The following is a 20519-nucleotide window of genomic DNA, read 5'->3' as shown; positions in this document are numbered from 1 at the left end:
CATCTATATTGGTCATCTGTAAATGTACGCATCATTCCATCAACATTTCATCCCATGTTCGTGTACAATAAAAATTCTACATGTTAAAACTTAAAACAAGATCGTAATCAAATTCTACCTCCACTCGTACAAACTCTCTGTACCCTTGTCAGGCTAGTACCATCTAACTACAGTTCATTGTCTGAACATTTGCTCAATTTCAAGATATTTGTTTTCGCTATATGTATGTATGTACAAATTTTATAATATTTTTTGTATTATTTGGTTCACTGTTTTAGATTTAAAATTAGAATATAAAATATTATAAGAATAAAATTTAATCTTATAATCAATAAAATATTTCAGTAAAAATGTTAATATTCAATATGTAAGAACATGGACTACTTCTACGTCAAGCGATTGGCTGTTTCATTGAATTTGACAACCACTGTACCACAAACCCCGCCACTTAGATTGCCCTACATTCACACGTGTATAGAAGTTAGTCTAACTCGAGGAGTATTCTGATCAATTTTTAAATATAATATCAAAGCCTGAAAAGAAATTTTCCGTTCTTCATTTTCGTTTTATCTTAAATCGGCTCCCTTTTATTGGAAAAAGCTCAAAAGATCACTGATAATAGTTTTAAGAATGTTTAATTGAAAATATACAGACTTAACTGATACAGTTAATAATAACGAGGAAAAAGGTCAAATTTAATATTCCATAAAATATTCGTTATGTATCAGCATTTGAAAACATGTTTGTGTCCATAGTAAGCTGATGTTAAATCTGTGTAGGTCTAAAATGAGATCGTACATAGGTGAACGAACTTGATGTGTTAGAGAAGGGAAGAGAAATCTAGGAATGAGATATTAGACTATAGCTTGTCTTCGTCATTTGCGTAAGACATGTTTTTAAATGTACAATCAAAATGATTGCACGCTAATAAACAAAAATTATAAATGTGGTCTTGAAATAAAATTTTAGAAATTCCATTAATTGTAAATATTGCAAAGATGACTGCAGGGAATATAACTGTACTTACTATATTAGTTAAAATATAGACATATACATCTAGCATATATTTTATTCGTTTAATAAAGACATAATTAACATCTTTTTAAGTGTTTTCTTCTACTTTCACTGTTTCCGCTACACATTTTTTATACAAAGAACAGAATGTTTAGATTGCAAAGAATAAAACATAAGTAATAGATAACAATAAACAAATACACTTTGATATTTAAAGTCCATACAAGTACGAACCTTATCTTTTTGCATTAAGTTTGCACTAAGATTGCATAATGATGCAACTGTTGTAACACGTTACAACTATTATAACGTGAAGCTAGAAACACAACACGAACGTTTAATTGGCGTATAAATTATGGAAACTTTAGCAATTTCCATTTACGATAGGACTAATTATTTGTATTTCCATAGTTATGCAAGCATTTAATTAGATATCTATTAGATCCTTATGGAAAATTCAATGCAATACATATACAGTGAGTCTGGTTTATCTCGAACCGCTCAAATATTTGAAACAACCTGAATGATAATATAAAAAAAGATCAAGGTATTTGACCTTTCCCTGACATTGAAACCTTCGAAGCGATTCCTACGAAAGATTTAAATTAATTAAAATTCTTAAACAGGTACTTCCATTTTTCTCGCAACTCGTGTCTCTCGTACCACCCGCTATCGAGATACGAACTTTAAAATTCTTAAACCAAAATTCAGACGTTAATGTTCCGATGAATCAATGAACTGAAGATTCCTGAACTCAAAATCCTTTGAAAATTATAGTATCATAGATCTGGATGGAGCTCGTCTGGATATCAGCTACGATGTTATGAAAAATAGTGTACACTATCTCTACTTTCGTGAGACGCTGTATGTATAAACAACAATGAAAACTCGGATAGAAACATCTTTTTACAACAAGGCTATCCTACTCCTCACAATACTGCGTCTGACTGTTCGTTTACTTCCTAGTTTCACTAGAATGCGGTAATTCTTTCCGAATCTGGTACAACGAACAGTCCTCGTCAGCATCTTTTTATTTAACGACATGCTCCATACATTTGAATAATTGTTGCTACTCTTTATCTTAAACGAAATTGCTTCCGTATATTTATTTAGTAAAATTTACAATAAATTACTCTTTAAGATTGTAATTGTTAGTCGGAGAAATTATTTAAAAAGCGAAACTCGTGTATAATTATTAATTTCATTTCTTCTTAACTTAACTCTTTTCTTCGAGTTAATTTCGATCTTTTCCATCACTTGTTGTCTTCGGTAAGGATAATGAAAAAATTCATTTTTATACACATGCTGTTTTTAGAGCATGGAAAAACCGTTTAAACATTAAACGGATAGTAAACGCGCGAAAGGGTATAATAATTCTTGAAAGAACAAAACTGCAGATGCTCGAATTTCGTAACAGTCTATGTGCTATATTACGTTTTATCTCACGGTTAAAAGATCACGACTCGCATGAGATATGTGTAGTCACGAACTCACGATAACTATTAATTTTCTAGTATGTCAATGATGCTATCGATAAAGTTGTTCGCTTATTGTTAATATATATATAATATTATTCATCTGATCAAACTAGAAGACTACTGTCTCGGCACTCGTCACTAGTACCGGACAATGACAGCGCAATTCTGTCCTGTTTTTGCGACCAGGTTTTCAGGACAGAGATAGGAAGAAAATAACGAAAGGAATAAAATAGGAAGTAAGCTAACAAATGTAGCTTCGACACACAAAACGTTGTATGGCTATGTCGTACCGTCACGTATCGGTACTTTTGCCTAAACCACTCCACAACCGAAGTTCATTGTTTATTGTGAACAACATACCAATGTAATACTCAGCACTGTAATACTCTGGTCAATAAATGTTATAAAAAAAAAAAACAATGACAGCGCAGTGGTTAGCGCCTTAGGTTACGAAATTTCGGGACCCGGGTTCAAATCCCGGTGCCCGTAGTCCGATTTTTCTTCCACATCTAAATAAGAAGAAAATACAGCAGTACCCCAGCAGCAACATCCTACACCCGCAGCAGAACCTATCTCAGCCTCCACACCAGCACGCTAGACTTTTGCACCTATCACGACCTTACACACCTCACTACGAAGAAAACATTCGATCGATCTCCTACTCTGATTATCTATAAATTCTTCGCAATTTCCATGAAACGTAAATAACACAATTGCATTTATGCGATTATTACCAGCATTTCTTCGGTGGAATAAACGTATACGTGCTACAGTTGCAACATCGTTAAATCAATTTATCGAACGTTCACGTCTGTACAGGACTTATAAGACTCAAGGATAATATACGAAAAAAGGAAAAGAAATTTAAAGTAAGAACTTGTAATAAATCAAAAAGCCTGAAGACTCTTTACGCGCTGCGTTACTTGACTATCATAGCTCGTTTGACCATTATATAAAATTACCAATGGCTGGATCAGACTACTTGAATAATTGGTTTCTTACTTTACAGTTACGGATCATTATGAAATCGAATTTGCGTATCAGTTTCCATGAATACCTTTCACGGAAAAGTCGCCACACCGTGGGAAATAGCAAAGTAAGAGGAGAACAGCAATGCAGCGATACACATCTTTCTTCGACATTGCGAAGGTATGGATTGTACACGATTCGAAAAGATTTATATTAGTACGCCTCTTCTTGATGCTTTTGTCGATAACGAATTAACGATGAAGTTATCGCAACGATAGTTTATGGGACAATTAACTAACAAATGCTTGCTTCGAGTAAAACTTAATTATATTTCTGTACCTTGGTGCAACAGGTGCAAATACCCTACATAAAGAATGACAATTTCGTATTCTATCTAAAAATGATTATAACTTTTTGAAAAAGTACCAAAGTCAACGTAAAACAGGCAAATGGCACCTTTTAATTCTCTCTTTCCGTATTAGAAAAGAAATTTAAAACAGCAGGAACTTTCGTGTTAGAAATTATTCGACCATGAATTTTTTAACACATCTATAAATTTTAATATCTCGACTTTATTAATATCGACGTTGGTACCTTTTGCACCAAGCCACAAATTTTATTAAGTTTGTATTTCATTAAAATACGGTTACATGTGCGTGTATAACATTTATATTATTATATGAATAATAGTTACGTAAATTTGTATTTATATTTCTATTACTAATTACATATCTACATCTTCATGAAGAATAATGTGTACGTATAATATGTACTTGTAATGTATCGTCTTGAAAATTAATTAGTATCTTATTTTAAGCAATTATTCTGCTATGAAAGCTATCATTATAATGTTGTTTATTATTGCATAATAATATCATACCGTTGCTATAATATATTGCTTTATATTTGCTTTAATCTAAAGTTACATTAATAATTCACGAGAATTAATATATTATATTATTATTACGTTATCGTTATTACGTTGTTCCTCCGTTTTCCTTTAGTAAAATAAATTCCAACGAGAAACTATCTATTTACGAGGACAACCAGTTAGTCGATCGTCATTGACCCAGGATATCGATCACCGCAGCGTCGATCATCTCCGTTTCAGGCTGTTGAGTCCGTGAGTGTGAGAAAGAAGAATTAGGAAGAAGAGAAAGAAGAGGAACAAGCTGCAGAACTATTATAGTCTAGCAGTGAAAGTACTTTGAACTCGAATCACGTGCTTCAGTTCTCTCAGGTATATCATCAGGTGAACTCTTACAAGCGAGTTCAGTATCATCTTCACAACCCTTCGAATTCTTGGTTCAGCCTCCTCGTCTCTTCGTCGATTGCCGCAGTGTACATATGAAAGTTGTGGTGTATGCATCGGTTCAACAATTTAATTCATAAAGTATAGCACCTGGTCAGATAATCACGATATGGTTTTTAGTTTTTGACAAACTGTTTTGTGTATTACTACATGTTGCTCTTCATGGTGAAGTTCTCAAAGATCAAATTAAATAACCGGTAAATGCACTTCCAAGATTTTACCGACGCTTTCTATATTTGGTTTGTACTGACTTTTCTTTTACAAATAAATAAGTAAATAAATAAGTTATAGTTAAGCGGTTCAGCAGCCACATTGACCAACTCTATAACTTTTACTTATGTTATCTTGTCACCATCAATGTACCTATAGAAATAAGTCATTTGTTTCTGGAAGATCGAATATCAGTCGCACTACTTATGTAGTGAGATTAAGAAATTAATGAAAAGTAGAGTTAATCAATTTGTCTTCTGAAGAGACTCGATTACGAGTCAAATGAAAATTTGAAGGTAACGAAAGTATAGTTTTTTTTTAAATAATATGTATAAATTACTCGTATGCTATGCGTATTGCCATAAACTCGGAAGAAAAGTACAAAGAAATACACAGAGCCCGGATGTTGCCTCTATACCGTGTTATATACTTGATGAGATTCCTACGTAACATTATGCCGTTTCCTAGTTCCGTTCAACCGGGATACAATGACTCCGATTAGGTAACGAGGCAATGAAGAACGTTCTAAAGCAAAATATAAGCATATTTGCTGTAATTATGACTGTTCTGTAAAGTACCGATATTTCGATATTAAAAAATTCAGAAAACAAAGTAACCACCGAATAACATGAGATATATAGAATGTTCGCGATAAAGCGTGACAAGAATTTGTCTCCAAAGCTATTGTAGATCTCGAAAGTTATCAAATGGTTCACAGGGCGTAACCTTTTTGAGTAAAAGAAATTTTTGAATTGAGTTTTCTATGGATGGAAAGGATGCCAGCCCTATTTTGTCAAATGGAACTGCATATTAACTTTCATCGCTCGAAACATGTTTTCCCTATTCCGTACAACTAAAAAGTTGCGAAGAATATTTTCTAAAAAGTAATTTTAAAGAGTAGAGGGGAGCTGGAGGAGATAAAACGAAGCAGTATTTATGGTTGAAATTAATCATTCATTTCCAAGCATTTATTATTAGCGCTTTTTATCCTTCTCCTCGTGTCTTCTTCTAACATGGTTGGTTTAATTTTAAGTTAATCATCAACTGATTAATAACGAAATTAATGAATAACGAAAACGTAAAACTACTAATATGATAGGATAAACTTGGATCTTTATGAAAAATACATATAGTAGAACATTATACGATGTACATATTGATTATTGCAATGTTTAACAATTTGCTAATATAATATGTTTCATTCACTTTCAAACATTGAGAAGCGATGGTATTTCGTAATTAATTAAAGGAATATGCGACCTTAATAGCGTTAAAGACGAATCTACTTTCACTAACTCGACCAAAAATACAAAATCATCCGTTCAATCGAAACGAAGACTTTCTCTGGCATATATATTATTCCTTGATTATTCCTTGCATATATTCCTTGATAAATTATAAAAATATTGCGGGTATATTCGTGAACAATATAAACGAAGAAAATGACGTTTCGTGATATCACAGTGCGGTCTATGAAGAATACGATGATTTGTACGAAGCGGTGGCCAGATGTTAAAAATCGGTCGTATCTATTTATAAGTTTATCTTCTATTGCATGGCGTATGCGAAATTTTGAAATTTTAAAAAGCGTAAAAGTTAATGATGCATAAAGGAGAAGAGTTCTATTTTTATAATGTCATCGTTAAATTTCATAAAAATTGCATAGAATAATATCGCATCATTGAAAAATAAATTAAATCGAACAATGTTCGATTAATTACAGGTACTAATAATCGTTGAATCTCAAGATTCCAAAATTCGCTAAAGGTTATTATCGAAAGTTCGATGGTTGACCTCTCGATATTTGAAAGAAGAAAACTGAATTTATTTCTTTTAACAAACTTTGCACGTGGTCATTTCGTTGCGCAAATCGAACATATACGCGTCTATAAGCGCGTGAGAATTACTCAGCGCCTATATTTAATAGAGTGCCTACATTAAATAACCATACATTGCACATATTGGAAAAAGGAATAAAGAAAAATGCATATTTTATAATTATACTAGAATCTAAAGGATTATATGTATGTAGTTTCTCGATGTTGCTGTTCCTCGTCCTATTTCTGATTGGTCTTTGGATTTCTTTGTGCCAACTTCATTCAAGGTGCAATTGATAAAAGACAAGAATACTACGTTGTGAACGAAACTTTCACCTTTTTTTGCTTCCTGCAGCTGATCCAGTTCCCAAGGGCAAAAGTAATTCAATTATTCTTCGACTCTGTAGCAAGAAATCCACTACAATGTACCAGAGCAGTATTCAATTCCTTCACTTTGCTTCGAATTAGTATCTTCTGTAGCCAGAATAATTACAGTAGAACCTGCCATATTCGAATTAATAATAATAGGGGGACAAATTATTTGGATAATCGAATTTCTATTACACGAGTAAAGAAATATAAAGAAATTACGTCACATTCTGAAAAACTTGTTGATTATATACTTAATGCGTCGCTAATGTACATTGGCTAAGCTATTTACGACTAGCTAGTGTATAGGAAACCTTAGAACGTCTCCAGAATATCGTCAGAAGACGTCTAGAAAGAAACCATGTTACTACAAATTGTGCGAAGAAGCGACAAGTGCACGTTGTACCCATTTCGCTCTGCCCTCGTTCTCACCAATAAAATCTCTTTAATCCGCTACTCGTCCATTTCTAATTCAATTCTAATTTTGTTGGCTTTCCTATATGTCGTAAACAAGAGGGTCCAGAGTAACGTGCGCTTTGTCCGAGACGTTCGCGTTTAAGACGATTGTGGCGCAAAAGTTGGGAATCTAGCGCTACTAGGATCGCAATCCTATGCAAACGCAGATTCAATTTCAAATCCAAGTAAATGTACGTAACAAGTACCATTTCCCGTTTGTCATAACTTTTGAACTATGACTATCCCACGCCTCGGACAATGAAATATGTCACTCGTGCCCTTCCCCTCTATCGTGTATATTTCAAGCTCAAGGTCATTAGAACCGAGGCTTCCTCTTTTGCGTAATTACCTCGTGCATTGTTCGAGGCTCAATTTCGTTTAATTTAACAAATTTTTCAGTCTTCTATCATCTTAGTGTGGGGTTTGTCCCATTGGTTTGGCAACTAAGTGATTGCTGATTTTGTCATTAGGTGGTAATGATAATCATTTAGTTGTCAACCCAATATATGATAGTAAACTATAGTTTATGATCGATTTGCAATTAATATAATGTAATTTATGAGAAAGAGTAATATAAAATTTGCGCACGATCGATCTTGGATATTTGCAACAATCTTGCAGATAGAAAATTTAATCTTCGTCAGCATTGTCGATTATCTATGCCATTAAAGAGTGAAAGTCATTCTCTAACCACGAATATCGTTCCGAGCAATCGGTTATTCCTTATGTAAAACTTTCTTCTTCCATAAGCACGCATCTCGTAATATTCCTTCATTGAAAGTTTAAGCTTTCTCTAAAATCTTGCCTCTTTCAAGTTTAATAACAGCAACGTTAAAATTAACACCCCTAATTAAATTTAAATTCTGTTAAACGTACGTGTAAGGGTATCTTACGATGCTCTTTGAAACAAACATTACGCGTTAAATTGAAAATTTCCCAACAATGAATATATGAATCGTACTTATGAGTAGCAAATGGTACGTGAATCGTTCGTAGAAATGTATTGAAGCGGATGGTAATCATATCGGAAACTTATATTGAAATATCTCAATTTCTGTTAATATAAAATATTATATTTTATTATTACTTATTTATTATATATTTTGATAAAATAATACTTGCTGTTTACTATCGGGTCCACATCGCGGTTGACGATCTATTCAAGACGTGTTTACAGACTTTAGCACGAATATAGAGCATCGTGTAGCATAATCGTAAAGTACTATCGCGTGCACGACTTTATACGTAATTTAAATTTTATAGAATCGTTGTATTTTGATCTAAGGACACTGGAAACGGTGGAAAGAATCTTTTTCCTCAAGGTCGTCTAATTCTATGTCCTTCTAATTAACAATTAACGCGATTTTCTATTTTCCATACAACAGTATCAAGGTACTTGTGTTTTAACTTTAATTTTGTAAAACTTGACGTACCATAGGCAAAGAGAAATGCAAAGTGATGCTTTTGCGTTTATGTCTTGTTTGTCTTTCATCCGCTACATTTCATGAAATTAAGGTCGAAATATCTTTTAAACTATGCACTTTCCAGCGTAAGTACCTTGCTACTTTTGTATAGAGAATAGAAAATCACATCTACCGAACAAGCAAATACGTAGATCTCTACTTTAGAAATAAAACCGATGACCTTGAAATCTTGTAAAAGAAACGAACTTGAGGAAACATACTTTTCATCGATTCACGTGTCCCTCGAGGTAGCGTAGCTTTGTCTTGAGAAGTTTTTACACGCAACATTACACAAGGTAGATAGTTGGATAATCCTTTTTAGCTTAGGCATCCTCTATACGTACTAATACATTTACTTCTACTGCATGTGTAATGTAACTTTTGATGACTTTCATAAAGTGATACAATTTTGTTATCAAAGTAATATATACCAATACCTGGAATGGCTATATACTGAACTATAATTAAGTAACAAGTAGAGTTTCATAATTATGTATCGATAAAAAAAATGTTTTTTTTTAATATTTTAGGAAATTGAATCGAATGTTTCTGATTATGTAAAAAATCAACCAATTTTCCATTAGAATGAAGACAATAATCGAGAAAGAAAATTGGTTTCGTTTAATACTTACTGCCACGTTTCTAATGATATGCGTTGTTGCAGAAAAGGTAAGATACACAGACACGATATTAGTTTTAGTTACAAATGGTAATATAACTAGTCTATCGGTAATCGTATATTACTCTTGGTATTTATACTAGAAATATTAGAAAATATTACAAACGTACATAAAACTTTCTTTTATAAAAATGTTGTATCAGTCGAATACTTGTTTAATGTATAAATATATTGCTCTAAAGATGATCACAAACTAACCTTATAATAACATCGTTTATATATAAATTGTATATTTCATGGCGTAATTTTGAAATAAAATATCTTAGGAACGATATTTTTGTAATATTAATATGGAAACAAATTTTTATGATTACAGCGGAAAAGACAAATATTTAGAGAACAAGTCTTACCAGCATTAGGAGGTAAAATTCCAGAAGAAGCTTTTAGGACTGATCGTTTAGCGTTAAATCGATTAAACAAAGAAGGTATTACAGTACCTGATGGAGTAGTCTTGGATGCCCGAAGTGTGCATAAACATACTCAGCATGTTCAAACGATGCCAGAAGTAATAAAGGTATGTACAAGTTAATAAACAAAATGTAGGTTAAGCATTTTCCAAGTCAATGGTGTTTTTGACGTTTTAAATAAATTTCAATAGCCTTTGCACTCTACTATATGCTAAATATTATACAGGCGTAAATATCTTCTAAATTATACAGTATTCGGAAAAAAGTTTCAAACAAAACACGTTCTGTTTCGAGGAAAATGTCTTACACTAACTGCCAGATTTGTCTAAGTAAAGACGTTTCGATATCTTCGTTTTTCTAAATGAAACTGTACACTTTTTTACATACTGTTCGATGCAGTTCTTAATTCTTTATAAAAAAGTATTATGATACTTGGAGCTTAGTTTAAAAATGCTTAATTTAACCCTTTCGCTTCGGGTGCCACTTATAGGCGGCGCTCGCGAGATGACCTGTGGGTACGAGCGCCGCATATAGGCGGCGACTACACGACGAATCCTAAGTTCGGCACCCCATATATCGGGTATACATCAATGCCATCTGTAGTCAATAATATATTTTTTCGTTATCGGCGGAACATTTTCTGTTGATTTTATTGATATATTGGATTAATCACTTCTTAAAAGTTACTCATTCTTAAAACAACAACGACAAAATTTCAAACATCCAAACGATCGTATACTGTTTCGTGTTAAAAAATCTATTAAATCCATTGACAGTGAAACGATATTTCATATACGGTTCTTACAAAAATTATTGTTATTTAAGACATAGGAAAACGTTTATATAGCAATCGTGCACACTGTGCGCATTTTTGGCGCGCGTTTCTGTTCAGTAACAGTACTTCGGTGGACTGGACTGTCGAAGCGAAAAGGTTAAGAAAGTTTGAAAAATTTTGAAGAACGAAGCGGGAGAGACTCGTATTATTGTGCCTTGGAATATCAACATTGTTTTGGTTTGCCAGATTCAAAGGTAAACGAACTCCGGACAAAATATTATCGTTGTCATTTGTAATCGTCAACCGGAGTTACGTTCGAACTTCTTATAACGACATTGGTCGATACAAATAGACGAACGTGCTCTCTAGGAAAGTCATTATAGCGAGTCAGATAGTAGAGTAGCGAGCGTATAGTTGAACAGTAGTATTGAGCGAGCGACGATTACGATCGGCATACATTATCTCTGTACTTGTGCTTAAAGTGATTTTAATATAATTGACTATTACAATTTTATCACTCGTCTCTTTAATAAACCAACCAATACGTTTAATATTCACCTCGCTAATTAAATGGAAATTAATTGAACAGCATTGTTCTGTCTTTGCAGGTGTACCTGACACCGGATGGACGATACGTTCCACCCGAAGGCAGATTTCATTACAACCGTGCGAAAGCGATTGACACGACTTACGTTATTCGTACGCCATACTCGCGATTTAATGGTCACGAGTACACGAACAATCGCTTTAACAAGCATCGGGATTTTTCCAAATCACAAACTTATACGAGCTTCAGACAATTTGTACCTATAGTACCACCATTGAAACCTGGAATTTATAAACCTATCGTAACACCATTGGTACTTCCTGCTGATGCCAATTTATTAGAAGAAACTTTTACACCAACTTGGAATATTCGCTACGAATGGGATTCTATTTACCAACCATTCGACGATTATATTCTCAACAACATAGCGCTTTTCAACTCTCACCAGGTATATATTCTATGCGTCTGCTTCTACGTATAGTTGGTTATACCATTATTCCAACACAGCACTATCTCTGTACCTGTTGCTTCGTATAAGCGAGCACGATTGAAATATCATATTGCTTATTCTACGGTAATTATGCACAAAAAGAGATCTCAATTTCCAGCCACCCATGGAATCTAACTTGAATTAACTTAACCGTATCTTACACCATTACTATCGCAATCCTGTGCAAATGCGTATGCAATTGCATTTTTAACAGTTTATATTAAACTAAATGTGATTTAACAAGTATCATTTTTTTCTTGTAATGTGACATAATTTTTCAGCCACGATCACCCCGCATCTCGGACAAAATGCATGTTACTCGGAACCTTCTCCTCTACGTATTCCAAATTTAACAAAATCGAACTTGAGGCCCCCTTTTGTGCATAATTATCTATTCGACGAAAATACGAGACATTTATTAATATTTGGACATTTGTATACGTTCTGCCATCTACCAATTGTTAGAAATAGTTCGTACTGCGAAAGAAATTTATTTTGTATAATTAATACCAGGAGAGAAATTACGGTGGAACTTGGTTTGCCTGGATTTGTCGGCGAACAAATATTTTATATAATAGGAACTCGGCGATTGTCCCCGCTAAGCATCTATTATTGTCCACATAATAAGAGCTCGCGTTCAGATAAATGAATTCAACTAGCAACAGTTTAGTCAGATCACGTCAAGTCAGGTAACGGTTAAGAGATTTTCACTTCACTTGACCGAACCGCCTACCGTGGATGTTCTCATTGGGATACGTGTAAGCGATTTTCATCGGTGTTAAACTAAACTTTTGCTGGTTCAAGTCGTTTATCTGAACGTGAACTCCTATTGTGTGAACGGAAAGTAATAGTGGGGACGATCGACGAGCTTCTGTTATCTCGTCCCTCGATTGGTCATTGACCAAAATTTCGTTCAGATAAACGCGATTCATACAAATGAAGTTCTACCGTAATACCAATATTTTAGCGATACATTAAGATGTCTAATATATCACTGAAAGAAAAGAGGAAAAGGTGATTGTAAAATTAATTGCACAGGTTTTCAAAAAGCTCAAACTTTTAAATGTCTTACACGATTTCCTGCGTCATTCGATAAACGATTGAATACATGTTAGAAATGACAAATTGAAGCTAGTCAGCGTTTATGCGTTCTAACATGGAATAAAACGAGAGATCGTAAAATTTATAATGGTCACCTATAGGCTGTATAAGACGTATATGTGTGCGTGTGTGATGTATCTTTTTTGATCAACTCGAGTGCAAAACCACAATCTGTGAAAGAAGAACGCATATTGACACACGAGATTCTAGTTTGCCTACTTCGTTGAAACCAACCACAATTTTCTAGGATTACCTGCTACGAGAAGATAGATCATCTAGTTATCTTGGATTTGAAACGCGAATGAAACTGTAGTCGCGAGTACATTCGCTGGTGCACGCTCACCTGCACTCGCGGTATGCAAATTACGAGCAAAGCACCAATAACATACTATTACGCCTCTTCCTTTCTTAACAGAATTCAAGCAAGAATCTCATGAGCATCTTTCACAGTAACAGTAGTTAAGTCACGTTACTCTCACTCGCGTTGCATATATCGATATGTCTAAAACGCTCTCTCTTACGTAATTTCCTCTTCTACTCGTAATAGAGTTAAACGTACAGGGTGGCTAATAAACGCATGTTCATATGTCACGAGATGAATCTACACATTAAAAGGACTAAGAAACGTTATATCAACGTATCGCTCGTTTAGCGCAAGAACGAGGTAAATTAAAAAATCATGATTTTAGGGAAGACGAGTTTAGACGTTTAGAATCGTTATAATTTTGTCAAAACATCGCATTGAAATGGCACAAACAAGTAAGTTGATATAACGAATATAAGAACTTGCGCAAAAGCATTTTATTCTTGTTTGGTTCAATAAATTCACATGTATCCTTAAAGCTACCTCCATTCTGAGCTAAGACTCTCAATGATCAAGATTTATTTAACGTTATGTCGTTATCGTTTAAAATAATTTTAACAGCAGTCACGCGTATTATTTCATCGATAAAATTGTAAGTTGAAATAATTATTAATGATACAAGAGAAGAAAGAAGCTTTCCTTATCTTCGCAGCAATATCCTGACAGTATAAGATGTGTAGTATCGGAAAAAGGATAGGATTAGGATAATTTAGATTTGTAAAATTCTCATAATACTATTTATTAAGATAAATGAAAATAACAGAGATTAATTGGACAGAGAACGATAAATGTTCAACTTGAACTAAAACACAAAAGTCTTATTCCGCTCAAATAACTCTCTCAACTCTGTAACTCTCGTCTTCGGCATCTGCACTCGCACGCTTTCGCTTCTCAACTCATACTGTACGCCTTTTGCATTCGTTCTCGCCGGCGTCTCAACTACACCGCCTTTAGCATCTCTTTTGTCTTTTCCCGCCCTATCGCGCACGTGTCCCGAAAACGCCCGTGGCCAGGGTCACGCAGGCCTTTTCCACGAAACTGTTCACTTGAAAGGACCGACGACACATTGATGTACCCGACGATGCCGCGGCTCTCGCGACATTGTTTACGATTCGGCCGATATCTTAGGCCTTTTGCCCACGATACTACAGATGCGACACTCTTTTTGAAACCAAAACAACAGGAGCAAACGTAAAGTTTTCTTACGTGACAAGTTCTGATGGCTCATTTATAATAATAACTCGGAAACTGCAAATTTTGAGTTATATCATTGTTGCAACGAATGAGCAACACGTCCTACGTACATAGTTTTGGAATTATAAGCGACTAAAGAAACTGTTCAAAGTGTCTGTCGTATCTCATATCCATAAACTCGTAATTTGTTTCTAGATGGATATCGGACAACGTTTCAGCCGCAAAAATGTACAAAAAACGGTCTTTTTATTTTCAGATCATTGCTGATTATCAGGGATTTTTGAATAAGTTTCACGAGCGATCTTCGAGACACGTCGGATCTCATCCTGCAAATAGAAACCAAAACTTTTCTCCTCGCATTCGAAAGCAGGAATTGCAAAACATCGAAATAAATCCGAAAGCAACATCGTACCAAAATGTCAAGCTGAACACCGACGATACAATTTCTCGGTATACGAATCTTACCAAAATTCCAGAAACTGGTTTCACGTGCAATGGTAGGAGAGGCATGTTTGCCGATGTTGAAACTAAGTGTCAAGTGAGTACATAGCTCATTACTCTTTTCGTTCCGAAAATTTCCTTTTCAATTTAAGGTTTAATAGATTTCGCTGTTATGAAAGAATAAGAAGATAATACATTTTCTTGCATGAGGCTTCGTTTTCGAGAAAAATTAATTTGAACATTTATCCTTTCGTTACATTTAATCTTTATTAAAAAAAAACATTTTTTATTCCTTGTGCAAGAATATCTGGTTCACAGGTGGCTCCAAAAATGACAATTTTTTTACATTCCCCTTTCAAACGGGATTTTCTCTAAAAAATAAGCTTCAGAAAAGAAAATGTTGTTCTATATCCATCCTTTATTTCTTTATAAAGAATTATCTGATACTCGTATGTATATTTTCATTATTCGGATTTACTGTACATTTTTCAAATGATTCTTTGTTTCTAGGTTTTCCACAACTGCTCCGGTTGGTCGAAAACTTCTTCGCTTTGTCCATCGGGAACAGCATTTAGTAACGTAAAGAAACGTTGTGAATGGTGGAATACAGTAGAGTGTAAATAATTCATTTAATTTTATCGAAATTTCAATAACCTTAGAATAGTAATAGATATAAATGAATTAAAAGTAATGATAACTTAGATATCCATTATAAATCGTTATAATTAGACTGTGGATTTTTACGCATTTATGAGAAATTTAAGGAGCGCCGAAATGCACAGAGTGCACATAATACGCAAAAATATATGAAACGTCGAAAATATAGCACTTACGATAATACCTAGTAGCTGAAACAAATTTCTACTTTCCAACGGCTTTCATAAAAATATATATATTTGCATAAATATCCGCAGTCCGGTTATGATTAATATGCGAAACTAATGCGATGAACAAAATGTAGATATACCATCTCTATTACAAACGTCCAAATTATGGTCACTGTTACATAGAATGAGAAAATATAAGAACAGTTTAAGAATGTACATGTTACGGTAAACGAAAAATTCTTTTAAAATCATCTTCAAAGTATTCTCGATATTACCATAGTTCTTTTTTACATGTATATTACCATTCACTTTTTAAAAATACAGTGTCCTAGTTGACGTCAAAACGAGTTTACTGATCTACAACCTACGATATCACGATATGGAAATAATAGTATAAGATGCGCAAAAAAATATGTATAGTTTAGAATACATTAATTATTTAGATTAATTCAAGCTGAATCGTCATCTGCTCAGAGCAGTCATTCGTATCATATTCTGTACTTGTTTTTTATTATTTTTCGAAAACTTTAATACCGAATGTGGCGAAACGTTAACCGAGAGTGAAATAAAAACAATTGTAATATTAATTACATACGACAACGTTTTACATAATTATAGGAAAATAATTTACAATCTACTAAGAATCCTGGAAACATATGTATGATGTAACAAAGAACACTGGCGGACCTAAAGCGATAATTACTCGTTACAAATTTTGGAAGATGTTTACTTCACCGTTTTCTCGTTTGCATTAGAAAAATCTCTATAGTAAAATACAAGAAAACGTCGCATAGCCATAATAATTATATTTATGAGAAACATTTTTCTACTAAAGGCTGTAAATCGTGTAGCAGAGATTTAGCAATTCTTTGTACAACTGGCACGTTTTAAATTATATTTAGGATATAGATTAGAAATTTTAATACACGACGATTCTCATATTCTGCTTCCGAATTATCTCCTTTCTTTCTTCCGGTATATAAGGGTTCTTCAAAGGGTCTAAATTTAACCTAAAACAAACAAAATGAAAATATGTGAATAATAAAAATTAAAATATTGCAAACGATAAATGTAATATTACATAAGAATTATCGACAAAATGATAAAATGAATTATTAAACATCGAGACTGTGAAACATTTAATTTCGACATTTTTTCCGCATTTTTGCTACAACGAGAGATTCCTACGATTTATTTGGCGTTGATTGGCATTTGTCAGGATCATAGATTTTTGGAAAATACAAAATTTTGCGGAATTCCATCAATTCCGTTTCAGAGGACAAGGACAGAGGATACTTCGACTACTCCTTTTTACAAAGATAACGCATCGAGGATACGAAAGAAGTGAAAATGGCAATCCTGCGAAGAATACGGCATTATACTCTTTATACTTTTTCAAATCAGAATAAATTATAAGCAGTCAGTCAGTTCGACTAAGTCTCGCTTTAAGGTGTATTTTCCTTCGCTGAATGCTCAAGAATGGTCGATATTTCGATCTGTGCTCCTTTCACATTAAGGTAAATATCTGTAACGTTTACCATCACAAATATATTTATTAGAATAAATATAAGATTATACCTATACAAAGCTGGCGCATCTGCACAATTCACGTTATACCACCAATCACAAGCAAACTCCCGTTGATTGAAAAGAGTTCCATTAGTACAGAGAAAAGATGCACCTTGATGACCTTCGCGACCATCGTGACAAATGTGATATGCCTAAAACGTAAGTAAAGTTTCTTAGCGTTTCTTGTATCATAGTGTAGTATATAATACAAACGTATCATTTCAGTTACCATGTTACAAAGATAAAATATCATAAACTATTAGTTGGAATAAGCGAGGATGTACCATAGGCAAGATATGCCTAAGAGTTTTACACGTAAAATCTCATAATTCTTTTTTTAAATCTAACTATCCAATTATATTTCCTTTCTGATATCTACTAATATTTTACGCATTTTTTAACACATGCACTGGTAATAGTAACTTTAGTTTGAACGAACAAAAGGACGATGTCACGTATGGTTGAAATAAAATAAAATATTGGGCTCAACGGAAATATTACAATATTCGTACCGTTTTTAGGGCCAAACTAAAAGATATGTTTCCTCCTTGAAGAGGAAAGAAATTTTAGTTGATTACATATAAGGCAAGGCTAAAAAGTGAATGCATAGCTAGATAGAAACGATAGAATTGCCTTCAGGGTAACTGTTGCAGGAACTACATATTGCGGTCAAAAGTGACTTTTAACAAGATACATCAGCGAATAAGAAGTACAAAGAAAAAAGAACAAATAGATAATTGAACAATTTATTAGATGATTTTAATCATCAATTTTACACATAAAAACTCTTGAGACACACTGCACAATTATCCAATCCAGCTAATATATTATACAAATTACTTTTTCATTCATTGAAAACGTTCGTACGTATAAAACCTTTTATATTATCAATTATGATATACTAAAAAACTTATTCATATGTATGTACGTATGTATATGTGCATAGTAGATCATTTTAAATCCTCTAACTGATTCGAATCGATTTTATTATTCGCAAGATTTATACTTTGTACGGTTGATCGTCAGACTGCGGATTTTTGTGCACTTGGGCAAAATATAAGGGCGCAAGAAATGTAAAAAATATATTGAACGTAAAATATTTGCCATAATATCAGTGCGTGAAATAAATATCTACTTGGATCGCACTTTGTTAGTAAGTTCGTAAAAATGTGAAATTGCATAAATTTTTTTTTTTATTTATTAGAATATTTAGAATCAATTCTCGTTGAGAATTTTCAGTAACTTCATTTGGCGTGATACAATGACATGGTTTATAATAGTTTTATATTGTTGGTTCTAGTAGGATCTAAGGATTTAATCGAAAGGGTATTTTCTTTTTAGTCTGCGGATCTGGTCCGTCGTGTCAAGTATTATAGTTGGGTGACTAATGGGTTGTGGTGTTTGTTGACTCTTGCGACCATAACGCAAATTGCATAAATATCCGCGGTTTATCGATCACAGTATCACGACTTACAACTATATTAAATTTGGCTAAAATATCGATAAAACCATCTCTTCTATGATCTCTTCGCTAAAGAAAATTACTTTATTCCTTAGATATGCTTTTAGCAACGGTAATTATTCTGTCTTACTTAAAGTCTCCATACATATATACACAGTATACAGAGTGTATTACGTAACGCGAGTCACTTTTCTGCTACCTGCCGGCATGTGACAAGAAATGTTTTGTACTTTAAGCGTGTCGAGTATACATACGACGATGAAAAAAGATCCGAAAATGCTCTGTTTTTATAGCCGTCTACAATCTAACGAAAAAAGACAATATATGGTCCTATTTGTTACCCAAGGTGACCCTGGCTTTGTTATGGAGGACCTATTGACCCCCGCGTTACGCGGACATTGTATACATAATGCGTTATATATATGTGTATATATATATTTCAATGATCAATTGTAAAACGATTGATGAAATTAAATAAATTACCTGACAACCGGTTTCCACGTTCGCGTACATTCCTGGTACGAATGGAACGTGTGCGCAGGAAAAACTTGTCGGAGGTACGGTATGGTACAAAGGAAAGTCTACACCCGGAATACCAGGAATTTTGCTAAAATCTTGTTGGTTCTTTGGCTTTTCAAAAGCCTTCACGACAATTGGCCTGTCAAACTTTACCGTTGGTTGGAAATTTTGGTGTTCATTGTAATGATTGTAATCGAGATCTTCGACCACTATTCGATGCTAAACAGATATAACAGAATAACAGAATCTTCCTCATTTATGTAATAAAAATATACAATAATATATACGGCATGATATCAGTGAAATTATGTATTAAAAAATCATTTATATGTATATTGCAATGGTACTTTTATACATATGTAGAATATCTTTTTTCTATTTGATAAAACACGTGGTAATGTTTTGGCACAATTAGTAAATAGGATTAAAACAGAATTAATTTCTTCGATAAAATGTAGTTACGTTACATGATGAACGTTTGTATATGAATTCAGGACGTGTTTCCCGTCATAAAATTAATCGAAAACGAATCACTGATTGCTTTATACATTTTTCGATAATGGTCCAAACATACAACTATATTTTTATTCACAACTTTTTACTTTTAAATTTAGTTTACTAAATTTGGATTATTTATAACATATACGAAAAATAGACAAATATGAATATTTTTGTATAAGACCCAAATTTCCACTGATAAAAGTTACTATGTAAATTAACTTGCTATTCTTTTAAACAGATATTATTGTTTTAATACATAAATACTATAATGCACCACCTTTTACGTACAATTGAAAATCTTTATAGTTATTTCTTAATGCTATGTACATGTTTGTCAAACAAAAAAATAATCGTCTGAATCTTTATCGAATAATTTGACTAAAAACATTTCAATTCGCCGGTAGTGTAAACAAGTAAAAGATAAAAGAATAATTTTTACCTGTAGAGAAGTGGTGTACGTTGTTACCAAAAGAATGGCCAACAGCAGTGTTGTAAAGTTGCAACAGATTCTTGACATGTCTGTACTGTACGTAATAATAAACGAAACTACTCCAG

The 20519-nt window shown here is 33.4% G+C and overlaps 3 protein-coding genes across 3 annotated transcripts in view; 1 reads left to right on the top strand and 2 right to left on the bottom strand.

The window, feature by feature from the left end:
- The window catches only part of LOC100651411 (antifreeze protein Maxi), a 25052-nt gene extending 14397 nt beyond the window's left edge, over window positions 1-10655 (bottom strand). Inside the window, exon 1 of the mRNA XM_003398599.4 lies at window positions 10205-10655. The gene's annotated coding sequence lies outside the window, so the exon portion shown is untranslated. The remainder of the gene's footprint in view (window positions 1-10204) is intronic.
- Window positions 4731-16854, top strand: LOC100648524. The gene is made up of 6 exons (XM_012313170.3): window positions 4731-5012; window positions 9619-9757; window positions 10084-10281; window positions 11558-11944; window positions 14902-15183; window positions 15597-16854. Exons 2-6 carry the CDS (start codon window positions 9674-9676, stop codon window positions 15708-15710), a joined length of 1065 nt encoding a protein of 354 aa, XP_012168560.1. The 5' UTR covers window positions 4731-5012; window positions 9619-9673; the 3' UTR covers window positions 15711-16854.
- On the bottom strand, window positions 16798-20519 carry LOC100648406. Its single transcript, XM_003398578.4, has 4 exons — window positions 20404-20519; window positions 19428-19682; window positions 17492-17634; window positions 16798-16923 (listed from the first exon to the last, which is right to left on the bottom strand). Exons 1-4 carry the CDS (start codon window positions 20479-20481, stop codon window positions 16833-16835), a joined length of 567 nt encoding a protein of 188 aa, XP_003398626.1. The 5' UTR covers window positions 20482-20519; the 3' UTR covers window positions 16798-16832.

Source organism: Bombus terrestris, chromosome 10, assembly GCF_910591885.1.
Source record: "Bombus terrestris chromosome 10, iyBomTerr1.2, whole genome shotgun sequence".
Classification (NCBI taxonomy): Eukaryota; Metazoa; Arthropoda; class Insecta; order Hymenoptera; family Apidae; genus Bombus; species Bombus terrestris.
Note: the sequence above shows the minus strand (reverse complement) of the source record. Positions and strands in the feature narration are given on the sequence as shown.